This window comes from Antedon mediterranea, chromosome 2, assembly GCF_964355755.1.
Source record: "Antedon mediterranea chromosome 2, ecAntMedi1.1, whole genome shotgun sequence".
In the NCBI taxonomy this organism is placed as follows: Eukaryota; Metazoa; Echinodermata; class Crinoidea; order Comatulida; family Antedonidae; genus Antedon; species Antedon mediterranea.
Genome location: NC_092671.1, coordinates 7,632,393 through 7,650,295, shown reverse-complemented (window position 1 = coordinate 7,650,295; position 17,903 = coordinate 7,632,393). Strand labels below are relative to the sequence as shown.

Here is a 17,903-nt window from a genome sequence, read left to right as displayed (position 1 = left end):
CGCAGAACCCAATATTCGTCTCTGCGCATGTTTATTATGCAATAGTAACCATTTATGTCAAAACTGGTTACTATAGCACAATTGATAGGCGTAGAACCGATTATTCGTCTCTGCGCATGTTTATTATGCAATAGTAACCTTTTATGTCAAAAAATAAAATGGTCGAAAATCGGCCATATTCCGAAAATTTCCCTGTACTATAGTACAGGGATTTTTCAAAAAATGGCAAATTTTCGACCTTTTTATTTTTCGATAAAACTGGTTACTATAGCACAATTGACATGCGCAGAACCCATTATTCGCCTCTGCGCATGTTTATTATGCTATAGTAACCATTTATGTCAAAACTGGTTACTGTAGCACAATTGACATGCGCAGAACCCATTATTCGTCTCTGCGCATGTTTATTATGCAATAGTAACCATTTATGTCAAAAAATAAAAGGGTTGAAAATCGGCCATTTTTCGAAAATTTTCCTGTACTATAGTACAGGGATTTTTTCCAAAAAATGGCAAATTTTCGACCATTTTATTTTTCGATAAAACTGGTTACTATAGCACAATTATCATGCGCAGAACCCATTAGTGGACTCTGCGCATGTTTATTATGCTATAGTAACCATTTATGTCAAAACTGGTTACTATAGCACAATTGACATGCGCAGAACCCATTATTCGTCTCTGCGAATGTTTATTATGCAATAGTAACCATTTATGTCAAAAAATAAAAGGGTTGAAAATCGGCCATTTTTCGAAAATTTTCCTGTACTATAGTACAGGGATTTTTTCCAAAAAATGGCAAATTTTCGACCATTTTATTTTTCGATAAAACTGGTTACTATAGCACAATTAACATGCGCAGAACCCATTAGTGGACTCTGCGCATGTTTATTATGCTATAGTAACCATTAATGTCAAAACTGGTTACTATAGCACAATTGACATGCGCAGAACCCATTATTCGTCTCTGTGCATGTGTATTATGCTATAGTAACCATTTATGTCAAAACTGGTTACTATAGCACAATTGACATGCGCAGAACCCATTATTTGTCTCTGCGCATGTTTATTATGCAATAGTAACCATTTATGTCAAAAAATAAAAGGGTCGAAAATCGGCCATTTTTCGAAAATTTCCCTGGACTATAGTACAGGGATTTTTTCCAAAAATGGCAAATTTTCGACCTTTTTATTTTTCGATAAAACTGGTTACTATAGCACAATTAACATGCGTAGAACCCATTAGTGGACTCTGCGCATGTTTATTATGCTATAGTAACCATTTATGTCAAAAACTGGTTACTATAGCACAATTGACATGCGCAGAACCCATTAGTGGACTCTGCGCATGTTTATTATGCTATAGTAACCATTTATGTCAAAACTGGTTACTGTAGCACAATTAACATGCGCAGAACCCATTAGTGGACTCTGCGCATGTTTATTATGTTATAGTAACCATTTATGTCAAAACTGGTTACTATAGCACAATTAACATGCGCAGAACCCATTAGCGACTCTGCGCATGTTTATTATGCTATAGTAACCATTTATGTCAAAACTGGTTACTATTGCAGAATTGACATGCGCAGAACCCAATATTCGTCTCTGCGCATGTTTATTATGCAATAGTAACCATTTATGTCAAAACTGGTTACTATAGCACAATTGACATGCGTAGAACCGATTATTCGTCTCTGCGCATGTTTATTATGCAATAGTAACCTTTTATGTCAAAAAATAAAATGGTCAAAAATCGGCCATATTCCGAAAATTTCCCTGTACTATAGTACAGGGATTTTTTAAAAAATGGCAAATTTTCGACCTTTTTATTTTTCGATAAAACTGGTTATTATAGCACAATTAACATGCGCAGAACCCATTAGTGGACTCTGCGCATGTTTATTATGCTATAGTAACCATTTATGTCAAAACTGGTTACTATAGCACAATTAACATGCGCAGAACCCATTATTCGTCTCTGCGCATGTTTATTATGCAATAGTAACCATTTATGTCAAAAAATAAAAGGGTTGAAAATCGGCCATTTTTCGAAAATTTTCCTGTACTATAGTACAGGGATTTTTTCCAAAAAATGGCAAATTTTCGACCATTTTATTTTTCGATAAAACTGGTTACTATAGCACAATTAACATGCGCAGAACCCATTAGTGGACTCTGCGCATGTTTATTATGCTATAGTAACCATTTATGTCAAAACTGGTTACTATAGCACAATTGACATGCGCAGAACCCATTATTCGTCTCTGTGCATGTGTATTATGCTATAGTAACCATTTATGTCAAAACTGGTTACTATAGCACAATTGACATGCGCAGAACCCATTATTTGTCTCTGCGCATGTTTATTATGCAATAGTAACCATTTATGTCAAAAAATAAAAGGGTCGAAAATCGGCCATTTTTCGAAAATTTCCCAGTACTATAGTACAGGGATTTTTTCCAAAAATGGCAAATTTTCGACCTTTTTATTTTTCGATAAAACTGGTTACTATAGCACAATTAACATGCGCAGAACCCATTAGTCGCCCCTGCGCATGTTTATTATGCTATAGTAACCATTTATGTCAAAACTGGTTACTGTAGCACAATTAACATGCGCAGAACCCATTAGTGGACTCTGCGCATGTTTATTATGTTATAGTAACCATTTATGTCAAAACTGGTTATACTATAGCAGAATTGACATGCTCAGAACCCATTATTCGTCTCTGCGCATGTTTATTATGCAATAGTAACCATTTATGTCAAAACTGGTTACTATAGCACAATTGACATGCGTAGAACCCATTATTCGTCTCTGCGCATGTTTATTATGCTATAGTAACCATTTATGTCAAAACTGGTTACTATAGCACAATTGACATGCGTAGAACCCATTATTCGTCTCTGCGCATGTTTATTATGCAATAGTAACCTTTTATGTCAAAAAATAAAAGGGTCGAAAATTGGCCATTTTTCAAAAATTTCCCTAGGGATTTTTCAAAAAATGGCAAATTTTCGACCTTTTTATTTTTCGATAAAACCGGTTACTATAGCACAATGGACATGCTCAGAACCCATTATTCACCTCTGCGCATGTTTATTATGCTATAGTAACCATTTATGTCAAAAAATGAAAGGGTCGAAAATCGGCAATTTTTCGAAAATTTCCCTAGGGATTTTTCAAAAAATGGCAAATTTTCGACATTTTTATTTTTCGATAAAACTGGTTACTATAGCACAATGGACATGCTCAGAACCCATTATTCACCTCTGCGCATGTTTATTATGCTAATCAAAATAATATTATCTACACACGTGAAGAACTAAAACAAGAACACGTTGTGTTGATTATCTCAAAACTTTGCTTTATGCAGTTGAGTCGTTCTTTCATGACGGGGCAGTATAGTACATGGATTTTTTCAGAAATGGTCAAATTTCAACCTTTTTATTTTTCGCCGTAAAGCTGGTTTCTATGGCACTATAAGATGATGATAACGCAATATATGGTTATATATAGCAACATTATTGCATATAATTACATTTTAAAAACTTGGTGTTTTAGCCATTTAAAAAAAAATAATAATGTTTACAGAAAGCTGAATGTGCATTAGAGCATGTTATTATCATCACTTTTACGTTAGTATAACAATTTAAATTTTCCAGTATATCACTGGGTGGGTTAGAGTTTCTCTATACCTATTAACTTATAACAATAACAACTAATAATTTGAGAATAAATAGTTAGATTAGGTAGAACTAATACCAAATGACACATGATGCGAAATTAACCAATCAAATTGCATGAATACAACTAGATGTGTATCACAATACGAATTAGTCAACATTTTAAGAAATTGATAAATCTTGACTAGCGTTTCCTCAAAGAATAATGTTCAGCTATATGTAACATGTTGCAGCAGGCTGTATTTACTTCTCAACTGGTGGTAAAATTAGTTTTCTGCAATCTCTTCTAAAAGCTTCCAAGCCTGAAAAGAATAATTGAATAGTACATGATTATTTATCGTATTTAGCGTATCCTCCCACAACTTTTTCATCACCTGTTTAAAGAATATTAAATATTCACACGAATCAGGAAAAAGGAAATTAATTTAACTCTTTCCTGCACGAATTAACCGTTACATTAAAACATTTGACTCCAAGCTCATATCAGTTTTATACAAAAGTGTTACCTGATATATAATTGTATTTATTTATTCTATATATAGGGTTTAAATTTAATAATTACGTGAGTATGAATAATAACTATTTTAATTCATGCAATAGTGTACGGAAAAGAATTCTTATTTGACATTATTTATGCATTTTATAAAATGGTATGATACAATTGTCTTACACAGGTAAATTTTAAAATTTCCTCCGATACTGTGGGTTGTTCATCTTCTCCGATTGGTTGTTCTTCATGTACGACTACATTTTCATTGGGTATTACTAGGTCAACGTTCTCGGGAATCAGTGAAAGCTGACCGTCTTCTTCTGTAACAGTGCTACACATAGCTGTCTCGCCATTTAATGGTACCCCATTCACTGCTACAAGCTTGCATCTTGAAAAGCGTTTTACGTCAGTTGTGACTTTGTGAATGTGCATCAAATGTTTTTCCAGGATGTGTGACTTTGAAAACGTAGAGTCTGCGCAGAAAGTGCAATGCCAGTGTCGTGGCGTTGTCTTATTTGCGTTTTTACATTTGCATAAAACTGACCATGTATCTAAAAATTACAATTATTCATTATAAGATCTTTAATACAGAAAACTCTTCAAATACCTCTCTGAAAACCGGAAAATTGATCTATACCATTAAAAACGCATTTTGTATACCACACTTTCCAGAAAACTAGATATATTAGGTCAGCCCAAGAAGGGTGTCCAGTATTGGAAAAGTTGACTGTATTATAAAAAATTAAAATAAAGTGGAAAAATCTAAATCAAACAACTGCCTATATATTTGTACTATGAACACAGTTAGCACCTTTGGGGACAGTGAATGTAATCATGTATAGTTATCCTTGACAATATTCCTAAAATAGAAGGAAAAATGGCTAGGCATATTATCCTTTGTAATAAAACAAATGTACTGTACTACTTTGGAAACTTACCGCCCATCTCTATACGAGACCCCCAATGCACAGATTTAATATGATTCCTTACTCGGAACCTTTCTCCATTTACAGAACAAAATGGACAATGCCATCCAAGGCAATGCCCGTCCAATGTACACTTGAGCACAGTACAATCCTGTTTTGGTGGAGGTTCTAAATTTGATAAAAAAATATAAATAATTTATTATTGTAGGATTGATGAATGAAATGAACATCTAAACAATAGCACCCGATTCTCAATGCTGTATCTCTACAAAAAAACAATATTTGTCCAGTATCATTTGCAAACTCTGTAATACAGCCGCTCATATGTTTCATGTAAGGTTTGGTTAGAGTCTATGATATGTGATATCACATGTGAGGCTGTATCACAGAATTTTCCTAGGATAATGAGGAAAGTTAGATACAATACCGAGAATCTGCTAACCATATTCCAGGGTGGACCCAGGATTTTGAAATATGGAGCCCCAGAGCCTAAAGTAGTGTAAAATAAAGTGCTGAACTTAATTTATAGGGGTCCGGGCTGACTGGCTCCTTGTATTATATACATAATTACCAACAAAGCATATGTACCATCAACTTTGTCATCATCGTTGCTAAACTGCTGGTTGAATTTCGTTGGATTGGCATAGTCCTTTACAGTTATAATGTTACCCCTAGCAAACCTCTTCACTTCAGCTATAGGCTTGTGTGTGGCTACAAAGTGATCTTCAAGGCTAAGAATTCTTGAAAAACTTCGATTAACGCACAAAGGACAGTGCCAGTGTTGATGTCCAAGCCCGGATACTTTCCTACACATACATGCAATAATGGCCATCCCTATGAATAGAATAACAGTAAAATAAAATAGAATTTGTCAACCACACCACAAAGAGATACTAACCGCGTAGTCATTTGACATAACCATGCGTTTGTGAAAAACTCGAATTAGTAGAGAGCTCTACAAAACACATAATTTTAGCTTAAAGAAATTTTCATTTATATGATTTATTTACAACCCTGTAAAGCTAGACAATTCAGCTATTCAAAGGTGTAATTTTATTGTTAATTAATGAAATAGTATGTTACGGTTAAATCCATTTCACACGCGTAGTATCTGTAGCCACATAGTATCACTTCGTTGCGTCGCCGACAAATTTTAGTAATAAGGTGTAGTTAACCGAGAAGAACAAAGTTGACTCCCTAGATCTTTTCAATTTTTCATATATATTTCACGCACTTGAGGATATACTTTAGTGCAACGCTACAAACAGTAAACAATAAAAACTCACCACCAACTTCAATACGAGAGCTACGATGATTAATACGAAAGTGTTTCTTTAATTTTGGCATATTCCCAGTCATGGTACAAAGGGTACAGTGCCATCCCTCACAATGTTCTGTTTCAGCACATTTCACCATATCCCACACTAAGAAAGCAAGAATATACAAATTTTAAATCCAAATTCTATTTCAAAATGCATATTTGTGACTGATCATGTGAATTCTTTACAAGCTTTTCTTGTAAACTTTGACCAAACAATGTAGTGGTCAAAAAACGAAACCTACATACACATTTTAGTTATGAGGAGTTTTATATATTATATGTAAAGTATATTCATTTTAGTTTAATTTATTTTTTGCTATTAAATGTCATATAATATACCTTATTTGGGGTCCTTGTGAGACAAACTTCTAGTGGGCCATAGCCAATATGAGGCAGACGAGGGGCTCACCTTGTCTGAAATTTCAATTTTAACCATCCACCCCAATTCCCCTACACAGATCATCATATTTGATATTAATAATTACATTTAAAGCATCTATGCCTCGTCTCTGGCTTGGTTATACAAATGTGTAAATGTTACTTGCCTATATGAATACTTCCAAAAATTTAATTTTAAAATGTATATTCTTTACCATTTTGGCAATCTTGGTCTTTCCTAACAATTGTGGTAATTGGTTCTGACGTTGTTGGTTCTGTTGTTTGTAAGATTTCTGTCGCTTCTGCAAGTTCTGTTGTTTCCATTGTGGTATCAACGGTTTGTATATCTTCATCTTCATCCATCATTAATAATGACTCGCGCTGAGGTATGCCTTTTAGAATGCTTATGGCTTGGTCCTTGAAATACTGGTAGACGTCAGCAGTCGGCGAATGTTCACGTAGAATATGCTTTTGCAATTGCAGAGACTTAGAATATACTACGTTTTCGCAGAGTGGACAATGAAAGTGGCGTGATGCTTTTAACTTGGTCATTAGGCACTTGCATAGCAGTGCTTTCATATCTATAAAGATAATAAAACAACATTCTGAATTAAATATATTAATTCACAATAATAGTATAGTTTAGGGTAGTGCAAAAGTAGGAGTGATGAAAAATTAGGGCTAGTAAAAATTCTCAACCACACAAGAGCTGCACCTAAAACAATATTTCATAAGAGTTTATTTTATTTTGTGCAAATAAAATGATAGATGAATGATGATGATGAATTCTATAAAAATTAAATCATTAACAATTAGTGTTACCTCCCACTTGCACTCGAGAACTCCAGTGGACAGCATATAGATGTCTTTTAATGATGTATTTCCTAGCAGCCTTATCACACAATGGACAATGCCATCCCTCACAGTGAACGTCTAACTCACACGGAATAATGTCAATCGCTGAAATATAAAAACAGTAAGATATAGTACATTGATATTGATTCGCCATTTAATTCATCAACCAATCGACATCGACAAATCATGGATGCACTGATTATGGCTGTACAGGCCCATAGCAGCTACAGAGGGTAGAGGTATCTACCAAGGTCAACAGGTCAGGTCAATTTGGTGCCAACTCTATTTTCTTAATGTTTGTGCGCAGACTCCACTAAATGTGTATTATTGTTGGTAGGGGAGGAGGGACTTGAAGGAGGATTAGGCAGTATTTTTACACACCAGTACCCATTGTCACCTTTGTGGGAAAGAGCAAGGAAGGTGGATAAGGGTCTTGCTAAGGGATTCAACATTGCGGTGCCTCTATATTTAAATAAAAGGGTTGAACTCAACTAATGTATTTCATTGAAATAAAGCCATCCTAATCAAGGTCATTGTACAGTATTTATAATCATCATCATTTTACATACTTACTTGAACCATTGTATAATAGTGACTCTGTCAAGTTTGGTTTCTCTTTCTTTCTTTTTGGTGGATCAGGTTTTTCACCTTGATTAATAACTGTCACTAACTTTCCTTGACAATAACGTCTCACAGTTGTTTGTGGCTTATGCACAGATAAAACATGATTCATAAGCATTTTGGATTTGACGTATGGTGTATTCGTGCATAGTGGACAGTGCCAGTGCCTGGGAGTTTTTTTTCCATTTGAGCCACACTTGCACATAACTGAGACTTTATCTGTCAAAATCAAGAAGATTTGTTTGTTGTTGTGATTGAGATTAGTTTAAGGGAGAATGCTTAATTAGCCACTGGCCTTAACGACTATGTGGTCTCTCTGAGAGACTTGCCTCCAATTTGTCCAATGATTTCAGAAACAAATATTATAGTACATACTAGAAGAATGCAAGTTACTATTCTTCTAAATTTCTCTAAAAGTAATTTCAATTTCATGTTTCACAACTCATGCTTACTGATGTGACAGTGAGATATTGTGGGATATTTAATTTCCCGACAAGAACAATTAACTATAAAGAATTTTACCTTCAAATTCCAATCTGGAACCAAAATGAACAGTCTGCAGATGAGTATTTATATAATATTTTCTACCATTTACGGTACACAAGGGACAGTGCCATCCCTTACAATGACCAGATTCAAGGCATTTAATAATCTCACAGTCAAACGAAGGCACTGAAATTATAAAACAACTAATTATAAACCCTAGATGGTATTATATTTTTACTTTAATCAAGATAGTTAAGAAGTGCTTAAGTGAAAAAACTGATGTTTTATTTTAAAAAGGAAACATGTAAAATTAGTTAGTGAGGTTATTTTAAAACCAACTTTACAAACAAAACAAACAAACTTAAGATGATTTTTTTTGCTAAACTTAGATAAATTCCATATACAGGCATACTCACTTCTTATTCTTATATTGGCAACAAATAAATACACAACAAAACTTACACATAAAACTAGGGAACATTTAGATCACCAAATTGTGTGTTAACATTCTTATCATTCAAAATGTCTATACCTTGTATTGGAAATTCTTGTTTGTCGTCCACTGCTTGTGGTACTGTAACAATACCACTTGTGTTAAAAGAGCTGTGAAGTTTTCCCATTGAATATCTTTTCACAAGCTCGTCTGGTTTGTGGACATTCATCAAATGCAATATTAATTTCTTAGGCCGAGATATTTTCTTATTGCAGAAATGGCAATGCCAATGCCTTAAGCCAGATCTTGAAATCTGATCACATTTGCACATTACTGCCACTTTATCTGCAAACCAATAAAATGTCATACATGCAAAATGTATTATTTGTTTTGTAAACAATCTACTTATTTGTATGTAATAATGTAAGGTTTGTTCTACAATACAGCCCATATATACAGTGTAATTGACAGTATTGTCCCTCACAAACATGAACAGATAAGATTAACAAAAAAAGACTTTGAATAGGCCATTTTGCAGTTTCAATAAAGTTAATCACATTACCATAGAAAAAAAAACTAAAACAACAATGTTTTCACTCATAAAAAGACTAAATAAACTGTTAAATTCAACCAAAAAACATGACTTCCATTCGATTTGACTATATTTTGCTTTATATTACAGTTTTCCAGAAAAAAATGTTTTCCAATCCAATTTTTGATCAAAGTGAATAACTATTATGTGACATTAAATTGGCATATCAAACAAAAAAAATTTTAAAAAAATATTTTTCCAAGGGGGACAATATATCTTTAAGGGGACACCTTCGGAACCAAAAAAAGTATCCCCTTTTTATAGGGATAATATCATTTAACTTACCGCCGACTTCAATCCTACATGCCCAATGCGTAGATAGTAAATGTCTTCTAACTCTATGTTTTTGTGTAGCATGTGGACATAGAGAGCAATGCCAGCCAGCACAGTGACCAGGGTCTGTACAACGAATCAATTTGCAACCTGTGGTCAAATAGATTAAACTGGTCAAACCAAGCTAGTTTATATAGTTTAATAAAACATGTCATCAGTGACAGGTTACAAGTATGGTTAACATTTTTAAAATATTTTTATTGTATTATTTATTTCTTCTTTATACTGGGGGACCTCTTTATGAATAATAATACCGTATATCCTCGTGTATAATCCCACTTCGGGTCTAATCTCTACCCTCTACTTTATGTCTGATTTCACAAACAGGCATATCCCCAGGTATAGCCCCAGTATTGACTTTTGTTCTGAATGTAGACCTCTCTAGCCAGTTGAGTTTTTACAAGAAATGCTAATACTGTACCAATCATTGATTTCCTTAACCAGGCTTTTCGCAGGTATAGTCCCACCACCCAAAGTTGGCCCAGTTTCCTGTTCTAGGGGGCGGGATTATACCAGAGGATATACGGTAATAGATATTGAACAATACTAACCATGAGAACCAAGAAAAGAAATATCTTTGGTGTCTTTACTATTGGGTGTCCAAGTTAATAAACGAATGTTTTTGACATCCAGGGTATTATCATTAGTTGTCGTATCAGCACTCGTTTCATCAGCGTTGGTGGTAGAATCAACGGTGTAAGCAAGTTTTCGTTGAGTATATCCTTGCACTGTTTTGTTAGGTTTGTGTACACGGCCAATGTGGAAAACCAAATACTTCAGTTTGAAATACGGCTTAGTGTTGCAGAATGGACAGTGCCAATGGCGAGGTGTCGTCACATTCGGGATTTCACACTTGCAAAGCAACGAATTGATTTCTGTTTCAAAAACATTATTAAAAAATAACCAAGTAAAAAATAGATGCAATGTTTCAAAGTAACATGATGAAAACTAAATAATTACATTTTATAAATAGTTTGATTGTAATCTAAAAATATGTTAATAACAATTATGTAAGAAAAATAGTTACCACCAATTGTAACGCGAGACGCCCAATGAACTGTGAAGAAATGGTTCCTCATTCGATATCTTGATCTAGTCATGTTACAGAGGGGGCAATGCCATCCTTCGCAATGCTCTTTTTCCGCACACTTAATAATGCAGCATTCATTAACTTGACGTAGGCCTATGTGCTTTTCTGGGTTTAAGAATTGGGGTGAACCTGTAAAGAGACCGTAGAAAATTTGAGAATAAAATTAAAATATGCAATTTTTAAATTTGAATTAGGCCTACCTAATAAACTAAGGTAGGCCTACTGTAGGTACTAGGCCTAGCTTTTTTAGCCACTGACTAGGCTATAATGCCTATACCGGTTTATTAACTAGGCCTAGCCTAGTATTAGGCCTATATGCCTAGGCTAGGCCTCCTTCCTGTCCGACGCTAGACTAGGCCTAGCGGCATATGACCGGTTGGGCCGCCGACAAGTTGAGCCGCCGGTAATTTCTATGAAACGCCCAGCGCGTCTTTTACGACATTTCGCGTAGTGATTAGAGCGGTGTCCTAGTACAAGTTCATGGTCTTTATGTGTATTGTGTCATGAAAATAAATAATATATAATTACATACTACAATGTTGGTTTGAACCACCATAAACAACACAGCAAAGGAAAGTAATCTTTCAAGGTAAAAATGCCGTGCACTCTATATTTGTCTGGCGTGGACGTGTAGGCCTACCCAAAAGACTAATAGAGTATTGATATTCTTAAAATGATGTTAAATAATTAATATCTTTTATTTACTATCTTTTAATATCATATTTTATTGAATTTTACAATTTTAATACACAAAATATTTTCCTAAAAAACGGTGATTTTATGTAATTATTTAACCTGAGGGGGCAACATGTTTACGTCATTTTTGGCTAAAAACGATCATTTTCGGTGATGTTTTAGGTCTTTTATTTTGGAATCTACAAGTACAAGTCAGATTTTCATATTATAGTTCTTTAAAGTGTAATATTTAATACTATACTAAAAAGTGTGATATATAAACTTCGTTATCCCTAATGAAAATAGAACTTCTATTAAATAAAAAACGAGCACCGGCGAAAGTTAGCATTTGGCGTTTCATAGAAAATAACGTTTTTCTGGCGGCGGCTCAACTTGTCGGCGGCTCAACTTGGCCTAATCCGGCCTAGCTAGGCTAGGCCTAGCCTAGCTCTACTCACTGCTGTAGCTTGCTAGAAACTTTTTTATTCAAGACGGGAATAGGCCTAAGGCTTAATAACATCCCATAGTATAGTCTAACCTTCATCCGGTATTGCTTCCCCAAAAACTTGAGCTGTGAAAAGTATAGATTTCGATCTTGAATGAGCTTTGCTGTAACTGTGATCATCCATATTTTTATCTGATCGCCAATATATATTCGATCGAATTGTTGAAAAAAAGCACGACAGATTAAAAAAGAACCACCACCAGCGGGCGTTCCACCCCAGCTCAAGTTTGACACGCCATATGTGCCAAAAAGTTTTATTTTTACGAATCGGCGTCATTAGAATATTAACAATTATAACAAATGAAGTTTGATGAGAAGTAAAGTTCTTCAATTATAAATATATATATATAATTTCTTCATTTGTATATTTATTTTGTTTGTGTGTCTTTATTTGGAATTCCCGTATTATCAGTTTGTATTAGATTCGTTCAGTAGGCCTAGTAGAATTCTATGAACGACATTTTCATAACAAATATTTTTTTCTTAAAGGTGAACGATCCTAAAAAGTAATATTAAAATTGAATAAGTTTTTAGCATATTTTTTGGGAATATATTGGCTAGAATGCACAAAATGTTTATTTTATTGATAGTAAACTGTTATTCCAGTGCAGGTCTTAAACAAATTGTAAAAGCACTCACCCGATATAATTTCAACAAAATGCTATCATTGGGAACTAGCTTGTACTTGTTGGTAATGTTCATGCAATCATGAAATGCATGGTTTTTTATTACATTGCTAATTCAGATCCTCTATCAATTTTAACTACTTTTAATTTACCTAAGTTGAAACTTAAACAAATCAAACGAAAACTGTATTGCTATGGTAAAGTTGGTGTTGTTTGAAGGTTTGCATGGCGAAATCAAATGTTGATATAATGTTGATCGTCGTCCTCAGGAGTGAGGACGATCAAAGCGTATTGATCGAAACGTCGAGAAACTCAACAGAGTTCCTTTCAGAACTAATATACGTCACTGGTGTACCGCAAACTGTATATCAACCAAGTTGATGTTACCATATACCATATAGATTGTAACCATGGTCAAACACGCTCAAAGATAATAATGTAAATGAAAAACATGGAATTCCTTGTATAATATGTGTTGATAGTGCCATACCAAGTAAATTTATTTGTGGAAAGCCTAGAAAACCATGTATATTACCCCTGGCCAAAAAAATCCATCGTAAAAGCCATAAAATCTGGTAAACAAAATATCTGGCTTAAATATAAGTAATGTGTAATATTGAAGTAAATAGATTTCAGCTTCATCTGAAAATCATTCATGTAAGTGACGTCGCAATAGGAATGCATTGCTTCAATGTAAATGACAAAATGTTTACTCCTGTCACGCCAAAATCAGTCCGGGCCAAAATCGGTCCGGCGGACCAGTTTTGGCTGCCAAAATCAGTCCGGGGGACCATTTATGGCTGCCAAAACCTGTCCGGCCGGACCAATTTTGGCCGCCAAAACTGGTCCGGCCTGGATAAAATCGGTCCGGGCAGTAGGACTGTTTTTTGGCCGCCAAATATGGTCCGGTCTTACAAATATATGGTGCGCAATATGAGTCATAATGTATATATCATTAAAAAAAAAAAAAGGCCATGATTACTCTCTTAAATTGGTCGACTGAATATTCAATCGATACGGTTGATTTTTCAACTTTTGGCCGACTGTGAGTAGGGACAAATCGGATTGATTGAAATAACGATTGAAGATTTTCAATCGATTCAAAGATTGAAAAATTTCAAACTAAGAAGATTGGAAAAATTATTTTTTCAACCAAAATCGATTGACTTTTTTGTTTAAATACGATGCTTAAAAAAGATACGTTTCTTATATATATTCCATTTTGATTTTATTGAAAACATAACAACAGTATATTACAATAGTCAAGACACTGCTGTAGTCTTTGTCTTTCAGTAGTATAATTATAAATTCAAAAACTATCTTATATGCCTTGGTGATATACCCTAATTCTTGGGAGGGCATCTACAAAGTCCACAAATATCATTCAGGAAAATATAGTGCAGCCTAAATAAAATCCCAACCATGGCTTCTATAATGTGTCTGAATGAAAGTACATGTTGAGTTATGATGACCGTCCAATTGACAATAAATATGGCTGTGCAAATTTTTGTCCTGCATACTCTTTTCTAACATCTGTTGCATCCTGTAAGAATAACAAAAAGCATAACAAACTGTTATTTATCATAAAATATTTGATAAATGTACGCATCTTTAGTAGTAGTACTGTACTATCTTTATCATTGATAATTTTTTATTTTCAATATGGTCTTAAAAAGCAACGGTGAATAGTTTTGCTATTCAATATTATCAGAAAAGAGTATCATATAAAACTCTTTTCTCTAATTTAAGTAAATTTTGACATTCGTAATTTTTAAAATGAAAATAAAAACTGTACTATTAATTAATATGCTTACATGGATATGTTGAATGAACAAATTCACAGCTTCTGATTTGGTTCATGCTCTGTATAAGATTGAGACATATAGTATGCTTCATATAAATCAACATAACAAGACCATTAGGCCTAGTGCACAAAATAAATTATAAAACATTAATAATAGTAACACAAATAGTAAAAATAATAGGCTAGTTCAGATTCAGTCAAGCCACCAATAATTAGGCAATCTTTTTCTAGCATCAGGTCGGTATGTCGAGTAGTTTCTTCTAGGTTGGAAATATTTTTTAATCCAGTCCCTGTTTTAAAGCTTAAAAAACACGAATTTATACACAATTGACATGTATAAATACAGTGATTTAAATACAGATATACAACATATTATTATTACTTACTATCAAAAAATAAATATAAATCGTTCAAGATGATGTCCATGTTGTTATTGTGAATGATTACAGCCCGAAACATCATTGACATTGTGTAGTCAAGCATTTTTCCTGTGCAATAGATAGAAATAATATGTTTCTACTAAATGTTATAGTTTAGTACTGTACAGTATACACAGTATAGCCTATCGTCATTATTTATTAATATTATAATTATTAATTATATCATAATTTATTCGTAGGACGCCTAGGCTAGGCCCTACTAGAGGCTCTAGCTATAGGCCTAGGCCCCTAGGGCCTAGTCTAGGAAATAGTATTAAAGTAGGGCCTAGGCTTAGTAACTAGGCCTAGCCTAGCCCTATTTATTAGACCTAGCTCTTCTCCAGCTAGACCTACTAGTTAGGCCTAGCCTACTAGGCTAGTACTAGCCTATGCTAGCTAGTAGTAGTAGGGTAGGCCTAGCTAGAGAACGTCATTACATTACATTACAAGAATTACAAAGTAACGTTTTTTTAGTATTCATTAAAATTGTTTATACAATGGAAATGCCTATTCAACTAGGCTAGGCCTAGCCTAGATAGAATAATATTCAAGGCATAACACATTTGATTTAGTAAATTTAACCTAGGCTACTCACTAACTAGGTCTAGGCCTATAGCCTAACTCGGTAACCGGCAAAAATAAACTCGAGCCGTAACCACCGTACACCACACTCGCTGCTGTCACGTCAACTAGCCTACTAACTAGGCCTAGGCCTAGATCTGTGCTGTGGCCAGAAAATGTGCGCGGTGGTGGTGGTGTGAATGTAGGCCTCAATGTAGCGTATGCCTTAGATTCAATTTAAAATAAATGATTACCAACCTTCTAAAATAGATATTGATTCAATTGGTATATGTTACGAATACGGTAGCTCGTAAATTGTCGGCAAAGAATCTAAAATGCGATCGATGAGCATGAAGACACTGACTCTGAAGATCAGGCGGGCGGGAAGCGAGGAGAGGGAAGACAAACTTTTGTTGTCCGCGCGCTTTCACGTCACAATATATTAGGCGCTGATTGGATGTTGTAATCAAACTTTCTATCAGTTGAAACTTTATTTTCAACTGGAGCGTATTTCACGTTCATGAATACCATATTCAGTCTAAAAAGTTTGGTTTTAATCATCAAACGTAAATACGATCGAAATTTCCAATCGATGAATTTAAGAGAGTAGTCATTATATTGAAAACTATGGGATTTTATTTGTTATTTTAATATTATAAATTAAGCCTGTTTTTTTTATTATCATTATTAGTAGTAACTCATCAATAATAAGTACTAATTGTTAGGCTTTTTGTATACAATATGTATCTCTGCCTGTTTTTAATCCATTTTGTTCTTTTTTAACATCTTCGTTTCCCCATGATGTTAAAAACAATTTAATTTATTAATTATTTATGGTTAATCAATCAATATATCAATTCAATACAATTATTAGAAAAAAAATTATCCAATATTGATTAGGCTGAGGAAGGAAAAAGGCCTCAATCATAAATCAAATCTAGCTGGCAATATCAGCGTCTCATACCCGTTCATGTGAGTGTGTGGCAGGCCGAAATATGAGTGAACACCTAAGTCATGTTTTTAGATAAAATACATTTATTTATAGTATTTATCCGACAAGATAACTTACTAATATATATCATGGGATATTTTTATAGCCATAAACAATTTAAAACAGCATCATAGGCCTAGTCATTCAATTAAAATCGACAGAAGAAAAGCCCGGACCGATTTTGGCAGTGGCGGACTGCTTTTGGCCACAATTTTAGAGCCAAAACTGGTCCGGCCGGACCGATTTTGGCCCCGGACCATATTAATCGTGACACTTCCAAGGCAGAAATTTCTGCCCAATTCTATAATTATTTTAAAAGATGCTTTAATCCATCTGAGCCAAATTTAAATTATATTTCTTATCCTGAAAATATAATTGATATGATAACCTTTTTTTTACTCCTTTCGATGTCCAGAAATCCATTTGCACATTAAGAAATAGTGTATTAGGACCTGACAAGATTGCAGCTAAAATTAATATCTTTTTCAATATCTAAACCTTTAGCTGATATGTTTAACTTTTCTTTACAACTGAGTGCATGTTCCTGAAAATTGGAAACAAGCTCTTGTTGTACCGGTCTACAAGGTCTTTTACATCATATCGTCCTATTTCTTTAACTCCTGTTATTTGTAAACTTATGTAGAGACTTATAAACGATCATATCTGTAACTCTGCTCTTTAAAATCTCTATCTCCCCCAGCAACTTGGATTTAGACCTGGTTTTCCTGTAATCTTATCCTTGGTAAATGGGCATGTAGCCTACTCTTGACTTCGCACGGCCTCCTGATGTTCATGCAATCTTTCTTGATTGATCAAAGGCCTTAGTGGTTCCTCACAACTTATTGATCACGAAAATTAGAAAAACGGGAATCGGTGGTAGTTTAGGAGGTAATTAAGTAATCTTTACCTTCTCTTAACTTCATAACTACATTAGGTATACATTCTGGGAAAAAGCTTATCTGCTAAATTTAGAAACTTGAATCGAAAATCTCGAAAGTTACATCCTTGGCTTATCATTGTAAACAACATTAGCTGTAGCCACCTATGCATATTTATCTTAATAATTCTCTACAACTGTAAATAATTTGATTGATCTCCATGGGGACCC

At 34.2% G+C, this 17,903-nt stretch overlaps 1 protein-coding gene and 1 long non-coding RNA gene across 3 annotated transcripts; both read right to left on the bottom strand.

Moving 5' to 3' along the window:
* Positions 1 to 3,374: 3,374 nt before the first annotated feature.
* Positions 3,375 to 12,569, bottom strand: LOC140039570 (uncharacterized). Its single transcript, XM_072085188.1, has 14 exons — positions 12,428 to 12,569; positions 11,152 to 11,343; positions 10,676 to 10,999; positions 10,077 to 10,214; positions 9,299 to 9,544; positions 8,803 to 8,952; positions 8,233 to 8,499; positions 7,627 to 7,764; positions 7,020 to 7,385; positions 6,392 to 6,529; positions 5,694 to 5,939; positions 5,118 to 5,273; positions 4,360 to 4,730; positions 3,375 to 3,991 (listed from the first exon to the last, which is right to left on the bottom strand). The coding sequence occupies exons 1-14, from the start codon at positions 12,516 to 12,518 to the stop codon at positions 3,956 to 3,958; spliced, it is 2,859 nt and encodes a 952-aa protein (XP_071941289.1). The 5' UTR covers positions 12,519 to 12,569; the 3' UTR covers positions 3,375 to 3,955.
* A 1,439-nt stretch (positions 12,570 to 14,008) lies between these two features.
* On the bottom strand, positions 14,009 to 16,401 carry LOC140040257 (uncharacterized). 2 transcript variants are annotated; one of them, XR_011842699.1, is made up of 4 exons: positions 16,063 to 16,401; positions 15,211 to 15,312; positions 14,835 to 14,944; positions 14,009 to 14,563 (listed from the first exon to the last, which is right to left on the bottom strand). It is a non-coding gene; the product is annotated as an uncharacterized lncRNA (long non-coding RNA). The 2 variants fall into 2 exon arrangements; XR_011842698.1 differs by having other exon boundaries at positions 14,835 to 14,883.
* Between the last annotated feature and the right edge of the window lie 1,502 nt (positions 16,402 to 17,903).

What these genes read in the sequence shown, in the direction of transcription:
- LOC140039570 (XM_072085188.1), bottom strand. Translation starts at nt 12,518, where the DNA reads ATGGATGATCACAGTTACAGCAAAGCTCATTCAAGATCGAAATCTATA. An exon ending in TTCCAGATTGGAATTTGAAG is followed by an intron (nt 8,500 to 8,802) that starts GTAAAATTCTTT and finishes TGATTTTGACAG; the next exon opens with ATAAAGTCTCAGTTATGTGC. An exon ending in AGACCAAGATTGCCAAAATG is followed by an intron (nt 6,530 to 7,019) that starts GTAAAGAATATA and finishes TTGCTTTCTTAG; the next exon opens with TGTGGGATATGGTGAAATGT.